This window comes from Mobula birostris, chromosome 22 (genome assembly GCF_030028105.1).
Source record: "Mobula birostris isolate sMobBir1 chromosome 22, sMobBir1.hap1, whole genome shotgun sequence".
NCBI classification, from domain to species: Eukaryota; Metazoa; Chordata; class Chondrichthyes; order Myliobatiformes; family Myliobatidae; genus Mobula; species Mobula birostris.
The window spans coordinates 52,108,898-52,127,359 of record NC_092391.1 but is presented as its reverse complement, the minus strand read 5'-3'; the positions used below and the strand labels follow the sequence as shown (position 1 = coordinate 52,127,359).

General features: G+C 46.8%; 1 protein-coding gene across 1 annotated transcript in view; it reads right to left on the bottom strand.

Moving 5' to 3' along the window:
- Positions 1-6,552: 6,552 nt before the first annotated feature.
- The window catches only part of rilpl1 (Rab interacting lysosomal protein-like 1), a 34,125-nt gene continuing 22,215 nt past the window's right edge, over positions 6,553-18,462 (bottom strand). The window contains 3 exon segments of the mRNA XM_072240749.1: positions 6,553-7,000; positions 14,770-14,874; positions 15,311-15,483. Of these exon segments, the coding sequence (XP_072096850.1) occupies positions 6,877-7,000; positions 14,770-14,874; positions 15,311-15,483 (402 nt within the window). The 3' untranslated portion in view covers positions 6,553-6,876.

Below are 18,462 nucleotides of genomic sequence, written 5' to 3'. Positions count from 1 at the left end.
GGACAAAATTATAACAAAAAAACAGATATTCTTTAAAACAGACCGAAAGGGTGTAGGCTGAAGCTACAGCTTATTACGCCTACCCCCTTACTTATACAATAACTTATTTGACGTCAATCGTCACATCAAAAACAAAAAATTTCATAATCTTCTAACATAAAATCCAATTCCAAATATCATTTATTTACCTTACTCCCATTCGTGTATTATATATTTGTTCATTAAATTATTTTTAAATAGTTTTTTTAAAACTCATTAAGTGCAGTGCATGTTTTTAAATTCTCACAACTGTTCCATAGATTCACCCCTCTGACTGAAATACAATGACTTTTTACATTTGTTCTTATCCTTTGTTTTTGAAATATACATGTTCCTCTCAAATCATGTTGACTTTCTCTCATTTTAAACAACCTTTGGATACTTTGTGGTAGCTGTCCATTTTTTTAACTTTATACATAATTTGTATTATTTTAAAATCTACCAAATCTCTGAAGACTAAGGAGCTGGTGGTAGACCTGCGGAGAGCTAAGGTACCGGTGACCCCTGTTTCCATCCAGGGGGTCAGGGTGGACATGGTGGAGGATTACAAATACCTGGGGATACGAATTAACAATAAACTGGACTGGTCTAAGAACACTGAGGCTGTCTGCAAGAAGGGTCAGAGCCGTCTCTATTTCCTGAGGAGACTGAGGTCCTTTAACATCTGCCCGACGATGCTGAGGATGCCGAGTCTGTGGGAGCCAGTGCTATCATGTTTGCTGTTGTGTGCTGGGGTAGCGGGCTGAGGGTAGCAGACACCAACAGAATCAACAAACTCATTCGTAAGGCCAGTGATGTTGCAGGGATGGAACTGGACTCTCTGACGGTGGTGTCTGAAAAGAGGATGCTGTCTAAGTTGCATGCCATCTTGGTCAATGTCTCCCATCCACTACATAATGTACTGGGTGGGCACAGGAGTACATTCAGCCAGAAACTCATTCCTCCAAGATGCAACACAGAGCGTCATAGGAAGTCATTCCTGCCTGTGGCCATCAAACTTTACAACTCCTCCCTTGGAGGGTCAGACACCCTGAGCCGATAGGCTGGTCCTGGACTTATTTCATAATTTACTGGCATAATTTACATATTACTATCTAACTATTTATTACTATTTTCTAATACTATACTATTACTATTTATTATTTCTATGACTATAACTATTTACTAATAATAGTATTACTATTACTATTTCTATTACTATTATTTATGGAGCAACTGTAACGAAAATCAATTTTCCACGGGATCAATAAAGTATGACTATGACTAATTTTAAAGTGTTTAGTTGAATAAATAGTGGATTGGCTGGCTCATAATAACTTGTCTTATTTACAATTCATATAATTCAGGTATCAACACCTGTACCTATGATGGAAAATCCTACAAAAAGTCGTGGATACAGTCCATCACAGGTAAAGCTATCCCCACCATTGAGCACATCTACATGGAACATTGTTGCAGGAAAGTACTGGATACGGCCCAGCCTATCATGGGTAAAATGCTCCCCACCACTTAGCACATCTACAACGAGCATTGTTGCAGGAAAGCAGCATCCATCATCAGGGACCCCACCACCCAGGACATGCTCTCTTCTCGCTGCTGCCATTGGGAAGGCGGTACAGGAGCCTCAAGACCCACATCACCAGGTTCAGTTATTATCCCTCAACAATCAGGCTCTTGAACCAGAGGGAATAACTTCACTTGCCCCATCATTGGAATGTTCCCACAACCTATGGACTCACTTCCAATAGATAATAGACAATAGGTGCAGAAGTAGACCATTTGGCCCTTCGAGCCTGCACCGCCATTTTGAGATCATGGCTGATCATCTACTATCAATACCTGGTTCCTGCCTTGTCCCCATAACCCTCGATTCCCCTATCCATAAGATACCTATCTAGCTCCTTCTTGAAAGCATCCAGAGAATTGGCCTCCACTGCCTTCTGAGGCAGCGCGTTCCACACCTCCACAACTCTTTGGGAGAAGAAGTTTCTCCTCAAGTCTGTCCTAAATGACCTACCCCTTATTCTTAAACTATGCCCTCTGGTACTGGACTCTCCCAGCATCTGGAACATATTTCCTGCCTCTATCTTGTCCAATCCCTTAATAATCTTATATGTCTCAATCAGATCCCCCCTCAATCTCCTTAATTCCAGCGTGTACAAGCCCAGTCTCTCTAACCTCTCTGCGTAAGACAGTCCGAACATCCCAGGAATTAAGGTCTCTTCATCTCAGTCTCAATATTTATTGCCTATTTATTATTTATTTATTTTTGTATTTATACTATCACACAGAGAGTAACCAGTACAACTATTTCTGCAGATGGGAGTTGAGCGGTTCACTGAGGGAAGCTGCCTGCTTGGCGCCTCAGCCTTGATTTACGCGACACCTCCCGATGGTGCAGCACTCCCTCAGGACTGCAGTCAACCGTCAGGCACCATATCACCGTCTAGACCGGTACCCGGCGAGACCCTGATCTCTGCTCAGGGACATCAACACCCCCCGCCCCGCCCCCACTCCCACTGTTCTGTGGCTGTCTGCAGGACAAATCTCAGGGTTCTGTACTGCATCTATACTTTGATAATAAATGTACTTTGAATTGTTAAAAATTACGGGAAGATGCATGGATTAGGCCTGGCAGATTTCACAAGTGATGGGAGGTTGCCAGCCAGACGTGAAGGAACATCAATTCCCTCCCACCTAAGGGTCAAAAACTTTAAATTCCTGGGTGTTACTATTTCAGAAGCCCTGTCCCGGACCCAGCATGCGAAGAAAGCACGGAAGTCATCACCTCTACTTCCTTTGGAGTCTCTGCAGATTGAACATGACATCGAAAGCTTTGACAAACTTCTGTAGACCTGCGGTGGAGGGTCCATGGATGGGCTGCACCAATGCCTTTGAACGGAAAATCCCACAAAAGGTAGTGGATTCAGTCCAGCACACCACGGGTAAAGCCCTCCCAACCATTGAGCAGATCTACATGAAACGCTCTCGCAGGAAAGCAGCATCCACCGTCAGAGATCCTCACCACCCAGGATATGCTCGCTTCTCACTGCTGCCGTCAGGTAGAAGGTACAAGAGCCTCGGGACTCGCACCACCAGGTTCCGTAACAGTTACTACCCCTCAACCATCAGGCTCCTGAACAAAAGGGGATGACTATACTCACCCCACCATTGAAACGTTCCCACAATCAATGGGCTCACACTTAAGGACTCATCTCATGTTCTCAATATTTACTGATTATTTATATTTCTTTCTTTTGTATTTGCAACTCGTTGTCTTCTGCACTCTGGTTGAACGCCCTAGTTGGGCGGTCTTTCGTTAAACATATTTTCGTTATTATTCTATATTTATTATATATGCTCACAAGAAAATGAATCTGAGGGTTGTATATTTGATTTAACAGTTTACTTGACTTGCGAAATGTTTCTAAAACAAAAATTTCAGGATTACCAAGAGATAAGCCCCGGCTGATTCCACAAGTGGTGAAGGAGTTGCCGGCCAGAGATGAAGGGTTGATATCGAGCTCGCAACTTGACCTCGTAAAAAACACTGCCACCCCCAGTTTAAATTCCCACGCGGAATATTGTGGAGGATAAAATACCCGAACCTAAACCCAAACGTTAATGGCCACCTTACATAACGCTGACTCAGAAGGTCAATACAGTATAGGCGCCTTCCTTTGGCAGGATTACAGGAGCCCAATGAAACACAGGATATTTACTGGACAGAGAAACACTCCGAATAAAACAAAAAGGTTACACTGAATTTTATTCAGCTCTCGGTCTTTACTTAATACTTCACAATTACTTTGGCAAAAAGAGAAAGTGCGCGCGCGAGAGAGGGAGGGAGAGCGCGCGAGAGAGGGAGGGAGAGAGGGAGGGAGAGAGGGAGGGAGAGCGCGCGAGAGAGGGAGGGAGAGGGAGGGAGAGCGCGCGAGAGAGGGAGGGAGAGCGCGCGAGAGAGGGAGGGAGAGGGAGGGAGAGAGGGAGGGAGAGCGCGAGAGAGAGGGAGGGAGAGCGCGCGAGAGAGGGAGGGAGAGCGCGCGAGAGAGGGAGGGAGAGCGCGCGAGAGAGGGAGGGAGAGGGAGCGCGAGAGAGGGAGGGAGAGCGCGCGAGAGAGGGAGGGAGAGGGAGCGCGGGAGAGGGAGAGAGAGAGGGAGGGAGAGCGCGCGAGAGAGGGAGGGAGAGGGAGCGCGAGAGAGGGAGGGAGAGCGCGCGAGAGAGGGAGGGAGAGCGCGCGAGAGAGGGAGGGAGAGCGCGCGAGAGAGGGAGGGAGAGCGCGCGAGAGAGGGAGGGAGAGCGCGCGAGAGAGGGAGGGAGAGGGAGCGCGAGAGAGGGAGGGAGAGGGAGCGCAAGAGGGAGGGAGAGGGAGCGCGAGAGAGGGAGGGAGAGGGAGCGCGAGAGAGGGAGGGAGAGCGCGCGAGAGAGGGAGGGAGAGCGCGCGAGAGAGGGAGGGAGAGCGCGCGAGAGAGGGAGGGAGAGCGCGCGAGAGAGGGAGGGAGAGGGAGCGCGAGAGGGAGGGAGAGGGAGCGCGAGAGAGGGAGGGAGAGGGAGCGCGAGAGAGGGAGGGAGAGCGCGCGAGAGAGGGAGGGAGAGCGCGCGAGAGAGGGAGGGAGAGCGCGCGAGAGAGGGAGGGAGAGCGCGCGAGAGAGGGAGGGAGAGGGAGCGCGGGAGAGGGAGAGATAGATAGATAGGTTCCATGCTGTATCAAAAGGAACATTAAAGGCACAAAATTAGAGCCTAGAGCTCATGAAGCAGTTAGCAAATGTACAACCACCCAGTGAAGGTCAGATCTGTCCACGTTCAGCGACAGAAATTCAGGACCTCCATTTTCTCATGAATAAATGGTGAAACGTTAGTGGTTTGAATACATTAATCGAAAAGCAAAAAAAAAAAAAAACGACTTGTTGGAAACCTGAAAGAAAACAGGAATTGAATTGTCCGGCCGGCTAGTCAGGCAGCTTCTGTGGAGAGAGAGAGAGAGAGAGAGACATGGTGCTCTGAAGAGAAGCGTACAAAATCAATGTTGTGCTCAGGAATAAACACAAGAGATTCTGCAGATTCTGGAAATCCAGAGCAACACACACCGCAGGAACTCAGCAGGTCAGGCAGCGTCATTGGAAACGCGTAAACAGTCAATGTTTCGGGCCGACCAAGACACTTAATCAGGACTGGAAAGGAAGGGGGAAGATGCCAGAATAAGGTGGTGGGGTGAGGGGAAGGGGGACAAACTATAAGGTGGTAAGTGAAGCCAGTGGGTGGGGGCTGAAGTAAAAGGCTGGGAGGTGATAGCTGGAGAAGAAGGAATCTGATAGGAGAGGAGAGTGGACCATGGGAGAAAGGGAAAAGGAAGAAATATCTGCTTACAATTTGCCCACTTGGCACTCAGAATGGACAATCTTTATCACCAACTAGACCTATGCAAACTCTGAACAGCCTGGCTTGACAGAGAGATTCAAGTCCTACACATTAGCACTGTATTGCAGTCACTGTCTGAACACACCCAAAGAAAATCAGTGTAAGGGGGACGCACTTCAAGATGCTCTCCAGTTAGGGAATACCACACGAGAACGTAGTTACAGCACCAAATATTTTGCTGACTTTATTCAGGGGCATGAAGAATCGCATGCTAAACCATGAAAAGGGGCCATTTTATCTCTAGAATTAATGGGGAGAAATCTAACCACTGCCTTAACCTGCTTCAGGTTTCCCATGGAGCACCATGGGCATGCTGTGCTGATGCCAGAATGTGTGGTGACACTTGCGGGCTGCCCCCAGCACATCCTGAAGTTCTATTGGCTGTGAACACAGATAATACATTTCACTGCACAGTGAAATGTACACAGAAAAGTACGACATAAACAGACCCTTTGGCCCATCTAGTCCATGCTGAACCATTCAAAACTGCCTACTGGGACCATAGCCCTCCATACCCCTACCATCCATGTACCTATCCAAACTTCTCTTCAACGTTGAAATTGAGCTCACATGCACACTTGCGCTGGCAGTTCGAACCACACTCTCACCACCCTCTGAATGAAAAAGTTTTCCCTCATGTTCCCTTTAACTTTTCACCTTTCACCCTTAACCCATGACGCCTGGTTGTAGTCCCACCCAACCTCAGTGGAAAAGGCTGAATTAATCTGAATCTGAAGAGTGCAGCTGACAGCTGGAGACCCAAGTTGCCGCCTGCCAGTGTGGTTTTCCACAGGTTCATCTGCTGGATTCACTCTGGCCTCTCTCTCAGTCGTCAGCCTGCAGACACCAGCTGACTGGGTGCACGCACAGGATATCCTGGGTATTACAAAGACCAGCTTCTCCTAATCGGAGTTAACCCTGACAGCCGACAACCTCACTTTGATTCAAATGACCAGGGCAGAAGAGACTGCTGAAAAATTATATTTTCGTTCCTCCTAATCACCCAGGAACTCTGGACACGTCCCTGAAGTCCCTTTGTAGAGATTCCAAAATGTCAATGTGTAATGTAAGACAGACAGTGCAAGTCCTCACCTATCACATGGTTAGAAGACAGAAGCTGTATAATTCAGAGGTAAAAAGCTGTTGGATTCGGTATATAACACTGCAGATTAGAAAGTATTGTTACAATTCCAATGCCATCAGATCACACTAATTAACCTTTTCCCAACACAGGTTAGAGATTAGATTACAACAGTTCACCGGCGCAGAACGTTGTCTCCAACCACTCATTCGGTTAGATGTGTGAACAGAGTCAGTTATCAGTTCTTCTCAAAACTGAAATGAAGCAAAGTGGCTTTTGGATTTTTTGAACTGCCGGGGGGGGGGGGGTATACACGCCTGACGAATCTGGGGTTATGTTTATAGATGCTGCAGCGCCTCCTGGCCCTGTTCCGTGAGAATCCCTTCCTGTTCAGAAATCCCCCAAGTTCCAGCCTGTCGTAGGCGATTCTCTGTCCGCTTGTCCCGCGAAAATAAATTAAATCTGAGGAAGACACAAAGAAACAGGTGACGTTAGAGGCATGCAGCTCCAGCTGCAGAACCCGTTGTCTCAAACACCCCCAAATCAAAGAACAGGACTGTTGGGGAGGCCGGTCTGCAACCAGTGGCACCCTGTCAATGACCACGCTCTGACCACTCAGTAACCCTCCTCAATCCCACAACTGCACACTACTGTCCGCTGCACTGAAAACGTGAGCTGAGCCTTCCCATTCAGAGTTGCCAGCGACAGGACAAGGCCATTCAGATTTCTGTGCCAGCTCTACAAGCCTGCCCCCACCACCTCTCAGTCGCTGCATGCCAACAGGCTGAACTGCACAAACAGCCCAACTAATTCCTCAATTTCCATCATTCTACTGATGCTTAATGCAGTCCCTGCGAACTGATAAATACTTTAAAGTTTGACTCGACAACAAGGGAAAGCAACATTAGAGTGTTGGGCACTACAGCACAGAAACAGGCCCTTTGACCCATCTAGTCCATGCCAAACTATTATTCTGCCCGGTTCCAACAACCTGCACCTAGATTATAGCCCTCCAAACCCCTCCCATCTACGTACCTATCCAAACTTCTCTTAAACGTTGAAATTGGGCTTGCGTGCACCACTTGTGCTGGCAGCTCGTTCCACACTCTCACCGCCCTCCGAGTGAAGTTCCCCTTCATGCTCCCCTTAAACTTTTCATCTTTCACCCTTTACCCATGACCTCTAGTTGCAGTCCCAATCTCAGTGCAAAAAGCTTGCTTGCATTTATCCTCTCTATACTCAACTTTATTAATTCTTCCTCATTCTCCTACACTCCAGGGAATAAAGTCCTTGGCCCTTCCCTATAACTCGGGGCTAAGAGCTCTCTTTATGACCCTATCTACCTGTGACACCTCTTTCAAGAAATGATGATCTGTATTCATAGAATAAAGGTAGATGATCTTGTAGTGCAGATAGAGATAGGCAGGTATGACATTGAGGGCATCACTGAGTCGTGGCTGAAAGAAGATCATAGATGGGAGCTTAACACCCAAGGATATACATTGAATCAAAAGGACAGGGTGGTTGGCAGGGGGGTGGGGTAGCTTTGTTGTTAAAAAGATGAAACAAAGATGTTGTCTGCATTGGGGAACATGCCTTATGAGAATAGGTTGAGTGATCTCGGCCTTTTCTCCTTGGAGCGACGGAGGATGAGAGGTGACCTGATAGAGGTGTATAAGATGATGAGAGGCATTGATCGTGTGGATAGTCAGGGGCTTTTTTCCCAGGGCTGAAATGGTTGCCACAAGAGGACACAGGTTTAAGGTGCCGGGAAGTAGGTACAGAGGAGATGTCAGGAGTAAGTTTTTTACTCAGAGAGTGGTGAGTGCATGGAATTGGCTGCCAGCAATGGTGGTGGAAGCTGACACGATAGGATCTTTTAAGAGACATTTAGATAGGTACATGGAGCTTAGTAAAATAGAGGGCTATAGGTAAGCCTAATAATTTCTAAGGCAGGGACATGTTTGGCACAACTGTATTGTGCTGCAGGTTTTCTATGCTTCTAAATCAAATCTTTAAAAAGAGGTGACATAGGATTAGAAGATGCAGAATCCTTGCGGGTAGAGTTATGAAACTGAAAGGGTAAAAATACCCTGATGGGAGTTAGATACAGGCTTCCAAACAATAGCCAGGATATGGGATACAAATTAAAACAGGAGGGAAAAAAAAGGCATGTAAAAAGAGCAATGTTGCAATAGTCATAGGGGATTTCAATATGCAGGTAGATTTGGGAAAATCAGGTTGGCACTGGATCCCAAGAGGGGGAATTTGTAGAATGCACGATAGATGTTCAGAGCAGCTTGTGGTTTAGCCCTCCAGGGGATCTGATTGGGTGTTGTGTAATGAACCGGATTTGATTAGGGAGGTAAAGGGCAAGGAACCCTTCGGAAACAGTAATCATAGTATGGTAGATTTCACCCTGCAATTTGAGAGGGAGAAGCTAAAGTCAGATGTATCAGTATTACAGTGGGGTAAAGGGAATTGCGGAGGCATGAGAGAGGAGCTGTCCAAAGTTGATTGGAAGGGGACACCAGCAGGGATGATGGCAGAACAGCAATGGCTGGAATTTCTGGGAACGATTCAGAAAGGGCAAGAAAGATACATCCCGAAGTAGTATTTTAAAGGCAAAATGATGCAACAGTGTCTGACAAGGAAGTCAAACCCAACATAAAAGCAAAAAAGAGAGGGTATATAACAGCAAAAATCAGCAGGAAGTTAGAGGATTGAGAAGCTTTTAAAAACCAACAGAAAGCAATTTAAAAAAGCCATAAGGGAGGAAAAAGATTAAATAAGGTGAGCTAGCCAATAACATTAAAGAGGTTACCAAAATGTTTTCAGATACATTAAAACAGGAGAGAACAGATATTGGACTGCTGGAGAGGTAGTAATGGGGGACAAGGAAATAGCAGATGAACTGAACAAGTATTTTGCATCAGTCTTCACTGCTGAAGACACTAGCAGCCTGCTGGAAATTCGAGTGTGTCAGGGGACAGAATGAGTGCAGTTGCGATTACAAGGGAGAAGATGCTTGGGAAACAAAGGTCAGAAGGTACATAAATCAACTGGATCAGATGGACAACACCCCAGGGTTCTGAAAGAGGTAGCTCAAGAGATTGTGGAAGCATTAGTAATGATCTTTCAAGAATCACTAGATTCTGACATGGTTCTGGAGGAATGAAAAATTGCAAATATCACTCTACAAGAAGGGAGAAAGGCAGAAGAAAGGAAATTATAGACCAGTTAGTCGGACCTCAGTGGTTGGGAAGATGTTGGAGTCGACTGTCCCATTTTATCACGTGCTTCCAAATACCCTAAATCTAATCCTTAACAAAGTCAGCATGTTTTCCTTAAGAGAAAATTTTGTCCGACAAATCTGTTGAAATTCTTTGAAGAAGTAACAAGGATAGACAAGAGAGAATCAGTTGATAGCGTATACTTGGATTTTCAGAAGGCCTTTGGCAAGGTGCCACACATGAAACTGCTTAACATGTTAACAGCCCACGGTATTACAGGAAAAATACTAAGATGGATAAATAGTAGCTGATTGGCTGGAGGCAGAATGGGAATAAAGGGAGCCTTTTCTGGTTGGCTGCTGATGACTAGTTGTGTTCCACAAGGCTTCTTTTTATGTTATATGTCAATGATTTGGATGACGGAATTGATAGCTTTATGGCCAAGTTTGTGGATGGTACAAAGAAAGGTGGAGGGCAGGTAGTGCTGAGGAAGCAGGGAGGCTACAGAAGAACTCAGATTTGCAGAATGGGCAAAAGTGGCAGATGGAGTTGGGAAGTGTACTTTTGCAGAAGAAATGAAAGTGTTGACTATTTCCTAAGAGGGGAGAAAATTCAAAAATCTGAGGTGCAAGGGGACTTGGAAGTCCTTGTGGACGATTCTCGAAAGGTTAATTTGCAGGTTGAGTCAGTGGTGAGGATTGCAAATGCAATGTCAGCATTCATTTCAAGAGGACTAGAGTACAAAAGCAAGGATGTAATGTTGAGGTTGTATAAAACACTGGTGCGGCACCACGTGGAGTATTGTGAACAGCTTTGGGCCCCTTATTTAAGAAAGAATGTGCTGGTACTGCAGAGGATTCCATAGAAACTACAGCACAGAAACAGGCCTTTTGGCCCTTCTTGGCTGTGCCGAACCATTTTCTGCCTAGTCCCACTGACCTGCACACGGACCATATCCCTCCATACACCTCCCATCCATGTATCTGTCCAATTTATTCTTAAATGTTAAAAAAGAACCCGCATTTACCACCTCGTCTGGCAGCTCATTCCATACTCCCACCACTCTCTGTGTGAAGAAGCCCCCACTAATGTTCCCTTTAAACTTTTCCCCCCTCACCCTAAACCCATGTCCTCTGGTTTTTTTCTCCCCTTGCCTCAGTGGAAAAAGCCTGCTTGCATTCACTCTATCTATACCCATCATAATTTTATATACCTCTATCAAATCTCCCCTCATTCTTCTATGCTCCAGGGAATAAAGTCCCAACCTATTCAACCTTTCTCTAAGTGAGTTTCTCAAGTCCCGGCAACATCCTTGTAAACCTTCTCTGCACTCTTTCAACCTTATTTATATCCTTCCTGTAATTTGGTGACCAAAACTGAACACAATACTCCAGATTCGGCCTCACCAATGCCTTATACAACCTCATCATAACATTCCAGCTCTTATGCTCAATACTTTGATTAATAAAGGCCAATGTACCAAAAGATCTCTTTATGACCCTATCTACCTGTGACGACACTTTTAGGGAATTTTGTATCTGTATTCCCAGATCCCTCTGTTCCACTGCACTCCTCAGTGCCTTACCATTAACCCTGTATGTTCTACATTGGTTTGTCCTTCCAACGTGCAATACCTCACACTTGTCTGTATTAAACTGCATCTGCCATTTTTCAGCCCATTTTTCCAACTGGTCCAAGTCCCTCTGCAGGCTCTGAAAACCTTCCTCACTGTCTACTACACCTCCAATCTTTGTATCATCAGCAAACTTGCTGATCCAATTTACCACATTATCATTGATATAGATGACAAATAACAATGGACTCAGCACTGATCCCTGTGGTACACCACTAGTCACAGGCCTCCACTCAGAGAAGCAATTCTCTACCACCACTCTCTGGCTTCTTCCACTGAGCCAATGTCTAATCCAATTTACCACCTCTCCATGTATACCTAGCGACTGAATTTTCCTAACTAACCTCCCATGCGGGATTCAGAGGGTTCATGAAAATAATTCTGGGAATGAAAGGGTTATCATATCAGGAGTGTTTGATGGCTCTGGGCCTGTACTCATTGGAATTTAGAAGAGTGGGGGTGATCTCAATATAACCTATTGTATGTTGAAAGCTTAGTTACAGCGGATATGGAGAGGATATTTTCTATAGTGGGGGAAGTCTAGGACCAACAGGGCACAGTCTCACAACACAGAGATGTCAATTTAGAACTGAGATGAAGAGGGATTTCTTTAGCCAAAAAGTGGTTGAATCTATGGAATTCGTTGCTACAGACAGCTGTGGAGACCAAGTCATTTGGTATATTTAAGGCAGAGGTTGATAGATTCTTGATTATCCAGGGCACGAAGGGTTATGGGAAAAAGGCAGGAGATTGGGGCTGAGAGGGAAATGGATCAGCCATGATGAAATGGCGGAGCAAACTCGATGGGCCGAATGGCCTAATTCTGCTCCTATGTCTTATGGTCTATTCCCAGATCCCTCTGTTCTGCCACATGCTCCAGTGCCCAACTGATCAGAGAAATCAGCCGGTGTCCTGAACCTGGGTTTGATCACATTTTAGACTTGCAATTTGTGAATCCATTATCTGCCTGCAAATTATGGAATGCAACCCACTCTGGAGTTCTGATCCCCCCGTAACAGGCAGGATGTGAAGGCGATGGAGAGGGGACAGAGAGGTTTACCAGGATGCTGCCTGGCTCAGAGGTGTACGCTATAACGAGAGGTTGGACAAACTTGGGCTGTTTTCTCTGGAGCGGCAGAGGCTGAGGAAAGATCATACAGGTTTACAAAATCATCAGAGGCCCTGTCAGGGTAGATGGAATGTCCTTCCCAGGGTGGGTATGTTAAATACTGTTTTAAGGTGAGATGGGAAAAGTTTAAAGGAGATGTTGAAATCAAGGGTTTATTTCACACATAGTGGCAGCCAGTAGCCAGTAGAAACAGATATGACAACGTTTAACAGGCTGTTAGAGAGATGGCTGAGCCAGTGGGGGATAGGAAACTGAAAAATATGGGCCACCTGCAGGCAGGTGGGTTTAATTTGGGTTGTTGTCACGATCAGATGGGCTGAAAGTCCTGTTCCTGTGATATACAACAGCCATCTTGAGAAGTCTGAAGTGATGGGATCTAGGATGGAAGAGGAATTTCAGGGGATGTCAGATGTACAACTTCAGGGCCTGGAGACCCGAGAACATCTTCAGCAAGGAATTGGTTGGGGGGGGGGGGGACATTTCAGTGAACGGGCATTAACAGAGTCTGTGCCACCCCCCCGCACCATCATTCTGCCAAACTGAGCAACAGAAACCACAGAGTGCACCCATCGCCCAACTAATGGCAATATGAACTGTCTGGATTGACTCCCCATACGAGAAACAACAGGTCAGGAAAAACAGCGTCACAGTTAGTGACGGTTTCAGTGGGGGGGGGGTGGGGCACCTGGATTCACTCCATCTCCAGCATCCGGACAAACAGACCCCATCACTCAGTCTAACCACAGGACTAACGTCAGCAAGTGGCGACGGGTACCGTTCAACTGAGCTGCTCTTCAAACAAATTAACCAAATCGGGCATACTCCAGCGTCACAACACAGAAGGTGGTCATTGGTTAAAACACAAGCCAGAGGTCGGGGGTAAAGCACAGGTCAAAGGTTAACAGACAGAAAGGGACAAGTCAAACTATTAAATAGCTGATTATGCAAAATCATGCATTATTCTGATTGGATGATTTGTTAACCCTTCAAGCCAATCATATTGAAATCAGATTCATGCAAAAGCTAAAACAGGGAAGATGATAAAAATGTTCATACTAGGGGAACAAGTCTTCTGAGTGGCTGCAATGTGGGATCGTCTGGAATCAAACCAGCGGCCACCATCGGCATGATGGCAGTAAAGATCCTGGGCAGAGAGCAACAGACACACAATAAACAGCTGGAAACAGATGAGCACGCCAGCGCCGCACAGTGCAGATGCGCCACGCCAACGCCACACAGATGATGATTCACAGGCAGGACTGCCTGGTTTCAGTACAGGTGTCCTGTGTCAGGTAGCACTGGGTACAGAGTGGTGAACTCCTAGTACTGGTGAGATCAGAAATGACTTGACACACTGCACAGATTTAGGAGGCTTTAGTATAACAATGGAAAGCACAGGAGAAACAGGCAGAGTCCGATCTGCGCAAGGTAGAGGGAATGTCTTTACTGCCCAAGTACATGAAATGTTCAGCGACACTGTGAAAAAACATGCACAACTACAGTGGTGCTTACAACCCTGCAGGGAGACCTTAGGGATGCATGCAACACCGCAGGAAACAGAGCAACACTGCAGTAGCAATCCTGTAGGAGGTGGTGTTACTGTCAAATAACATGCAGCATCCAAACAGGAAGGTGAGATGACAGTGTGGAGATTCACAGCTTCTAACTCACGTCTCAACAACACTGAGCTTTAATGTGGTGGTGGGGCGGGGGGGGGGGGGGTCACAGAAACACGTGTGGCCGTAGCAACGGCTCGGTTCTCATTGACCATCAGCAGGTTGCCGAGCGAGTGGGATCCACTTCCGGACAGGATGCCGGTGGAGATTCCGGTTGGGGTTGAGATGAGATGGTACGGGAGGGTTCCCGGCTCACACACAGTGCCACTGTGGACAGAGAGAGCAACAGAGTGCCAGAGCGAGCGGAAAACTGCAGGGGCGGGGAAAGGGGTGGGCCTGGGAGGGACAAGAGGGGCACTTGAGGAGGGAGGCATGGCGCAGAGGGCCCTGTCCATGTGAACAACCAGAGAGGGTGGGGATTTATTCCAGTGACGAGGTGTGCAGCGGCTGTCGGCTGAGAGAGCTCAGTGAAGAGTGAAACACAAAGTGACGACAGGTCTGTTACAGAGTGAGAGTGGGGAACTGCTCCAACCCACCAGACACACGTGTTCCCGACAGACACCAGGCCACAAACCCCGGCATTCCCCGCTGACGGAGCGCTGCCCCACTGGAATACTCACAGCCTGCGGATGCCAGATTCCGGATGGGTGGCTGCCCTGGGCTGAGGCGGAGGTGAGGGCGTAGGCGCAGAGTTCGAGGAGCCCGTGTTTTCCTCCTGTTCCTCACTACAATGACAAAACTGAGAATTAACGGGGCAGGAGTGGCAGAGACAGAAACTGTGGGTCACCAAACCAGTAGGGTGTGGGTGCACTCACTTGCGGTAGAATGCCATCTCCTCTGCACCGACTCCCTCCCTCCTGCCCCCCCCCCACCCCATGGGCCAGGGACACACAGACCTGTGGTAGAATACCATCTTCTCAGCACTGCATTCTTCCCCGTTCCACCCCTTTAGTCCGGGGAGATACAAACTCGAGGTAGAAACCATCTTCTCAGTACCACGTTCTCCCCCATGGGCTGTGGACAAGTTGAGCTGCAGTAGAACACCTTCTCCTCAGCACTGTGTCCCCCCAGTGGGTCGTGGGCCGCGAACACACTGACCTGCGGTAGAATAACATCTCCTCAGCACCGCATCCTCTCCCTGTGGGCCGCGGACACACTGACCTGCGGTAGAATGCCATCTCCTCCTGCAGCAGGAAGAGTTTGGCCTTTAGCTCGTTGCGTTCGTGGAGAACATCCCTCAGTTCCTGCAGCGTGAAACGCGGGCGGTTTGGGTCATTCAGGTCCGTTGGCGTCTTGTCCGACTGCATGTCCTCCTCACCCAGGATCTCAGTATTCTAAAGGAAAGATGACACATCCATGGCTAACAAGTCAAAGTCAACAAAAAAGCCAAAGAGAGGGCATATAATAGAGCAAAAATTAATGGGAAGTTAGAGGATTGGGAAACTTTTAAAAACCAACAGAATGGAACAAAAAAGTCATAAGGGTAAAGATGGAATACAAAAGTAAGCTAGCCAATAATATTAAAGAGGATACCAAAAGTTTCTTCAAATACATAATGTGTAAAAGAAAGGTGGGAGTGGATATCATACTGCTGGAAAACAATGTTGGAGAGGTAGTAATGGGGGACATGGAAATAGTGGATGAATTGAATAAGTATCTTGCATGTCTTCACTGTGGAACACACCAGTGGTATGGTGGAAATTCCAGGTGTCAAGGGTCATGAAGTGTGTGAAGTTATAACTGGAAAGAAGGTTCTTCGGAAACTGAAAGGTCTGAAGGTAGTTAAGTCACCTGGACCAGATGGTGTGCACCCCAGGGTTCTGAAAGAGGTGGTTGAAGAGATTGTGAAGGCGTTAGTAATGATCTTTCAAGAATCAATAGATTCTGGAATGGTTCAGGAAGACTGGAAAATTGCAAATGTCACTCCAGTTTTCCAGAAGAGATAGAGGCAGAAGAAAGGAAATTATAGGCCAGTTAGTCTGACCTCAGTGGATGGGAAGATGATGGAGTCGATTGTTGAAGATGTAGTTTTGGAGTACTAGGAGGCACATGATAAAATAAGTTGTAGACAGCTTGGTTTTCTCAAGGGAAAATCTTGCCTGACAAATCTGTTGGAATTCTTTGAACAAGCAGGATAGTAAAAGAAGAATTGGTTGATTTTCAGAAGGCCTTTGACAAGATGCCACATGAGGCTGCTTAACAAGCCACGAGCCTATAGTATTACAGGAAAGATTCTAGCATGGATAAAGTATTGGCTGGAGGCAAAGAGTGGGAAAAGAGAGGCTACAGAAGGATTTAGACAGATTAAGAGAATGGGCAAAGAAATGGCAGATGGAACAGTGTTGGGATGTATATGGTCATGCACTTTGGTAGAAGAATTGAAAGGGTTGACTATTTTCTAAATAGAAAATACAAAAAACTGAGGTGCAAAGGGATTTTTGTGCAGGATTACCTAAAGATTAATTTGCAGGTTGAGGCTGTGGTGAGGAAGGCAATGCAGCGTTAGCATTCATTTCAAGAGGATTGGAATATAAAAGCAAGGATGTAATGTTGAGGCTTTATAAGGTATTAGTGAGGCCTCATTTGGAGTACTGTGAGCAGTTTTTGGACCATTGTCTTAGAAAGGATGTGCTGAAACTGGAGAGGGTCCAAAGGAGGTTCATGAAAATGAATCCACGATAAAGCGGCTTGTCATATATACAGCATTTGATGGACCTGGGCTTGTATTCACTAGAATTCAGAAGAATGAGGGGTGACCTTACTGAAACCTATCTAATGGTGAAAGGCCTTGATAGAGTGGATGTGGACAGCATGTTTCCTATGGTGGGAGAGTCTAAGATCAGAGGACACAGCCTCAGAATAGAGGGCCGCCCTTTTAGAATGGAAATGAGGAGGAATCTCTTTAGCCAGAGAGTGGTGAATCTGTGGAATTCTTTGCCACAGCAGCTGTGGAGGCCAAGTCTTTATGTTTTTTTAAGGCAGAGGTTGATAGATTCTTCATTGGTCAGGGCATGAAGGGATATGGGGAGATGGCAAGAGATTGGGGCTGAGTGAAAACTTGGATCAGCCATGATAAAATGGTGGAGCAGACTCGATGGGCCAAACAGCCAAAATCTGCTCCTATATCTTATGGTCTATGTGGGTTAATAGGGTAGATTTAGAGTAATGGTGCCTCTTTGTATGATGTGTTGTCAGGGGCAGGGCCGTGAGACATGGTCAGGCTGGACAAATGGAGACAAAAAACCCACAGCAGGAGACATACCACAGAATTGGCCAGTTCGGGTCCAGGTGGAGAACTGATGTCCCCAGAGTCTGAGAGGTTTGACATGAAATCCAGAAGCCCAGGGAGCTGCTGAGGTGACGTTCCTCAGGTTTGTGTTCGGACGCACTGTGACAGATGCAGGTGTTGGGGGGGGCGGGGGTGGAGAATTACACGGTAGAATCATTGCTGGATCCACAAAGCTGCAATGGTCCTGACCCTGGGCGCTGTCCCTGTAGAGTTTGCATGGTCTCCCTGTGATCACGCGGGTTTCCCAGTTTCCTCCCACATCTGAACCATGTGTGAGTATCCCAATGTAGATTATACCAGTGTGGGTGTAGAAAAACAGCAAAGGAACGAGTGTACCAGGGAGGGAGCAAGTTACCGGTGGGGGGTGGGGGGGTCAGATTTATTTTATGCATAGTGTGAAACGGGCCCTCCCTGCTCTTTGAGCTGTACCACCACCAACTTAACTCTAACCTAATGACAGGACAATTTACAATGACCAATTAACCTTTGGTTTATCTTTGGACTGTAGGAGGATACCAGAGCACCTGGAGGAAACCCTCGCATCCCAATGTACAAACTGCTTATTGAGGACACTGGGATTGAACTCCAAACTCCACGCTCCGAGCTGTAATAGCATTGTGCTAACCACTACACCACCATGGTACCCATGGAATGGGACTGAAGGCAATTCTGACGGCCAGCAGTGATTCAACAGGCCAAACAGCCCCCTCCTACTTGTTTAAAAAAACAAAGTGATGTCAACTCTAACAATTTGACAACTTCAGAAAACTTGCTCTTTGTCCCCATCACAACCAGAGCTTTCCACTGTCAGTCGCCCACTGGTAACGTTCTCTGTCTTCAGGGACACTAGCTGACCAATGAGGCAGATCCCACAGATCTTTGTGTGTCACCTCTCTCTGAATGGCATTGGAGATTATCCAGTGGAAGCAGGAAAATAGGTTTGAGAGGGATAATAATCAGCTATGATGGAAGGGTTGTAAAGACTCAACAGGCCGAATGGCCTGATTCAGCTCCTTCGGTACTG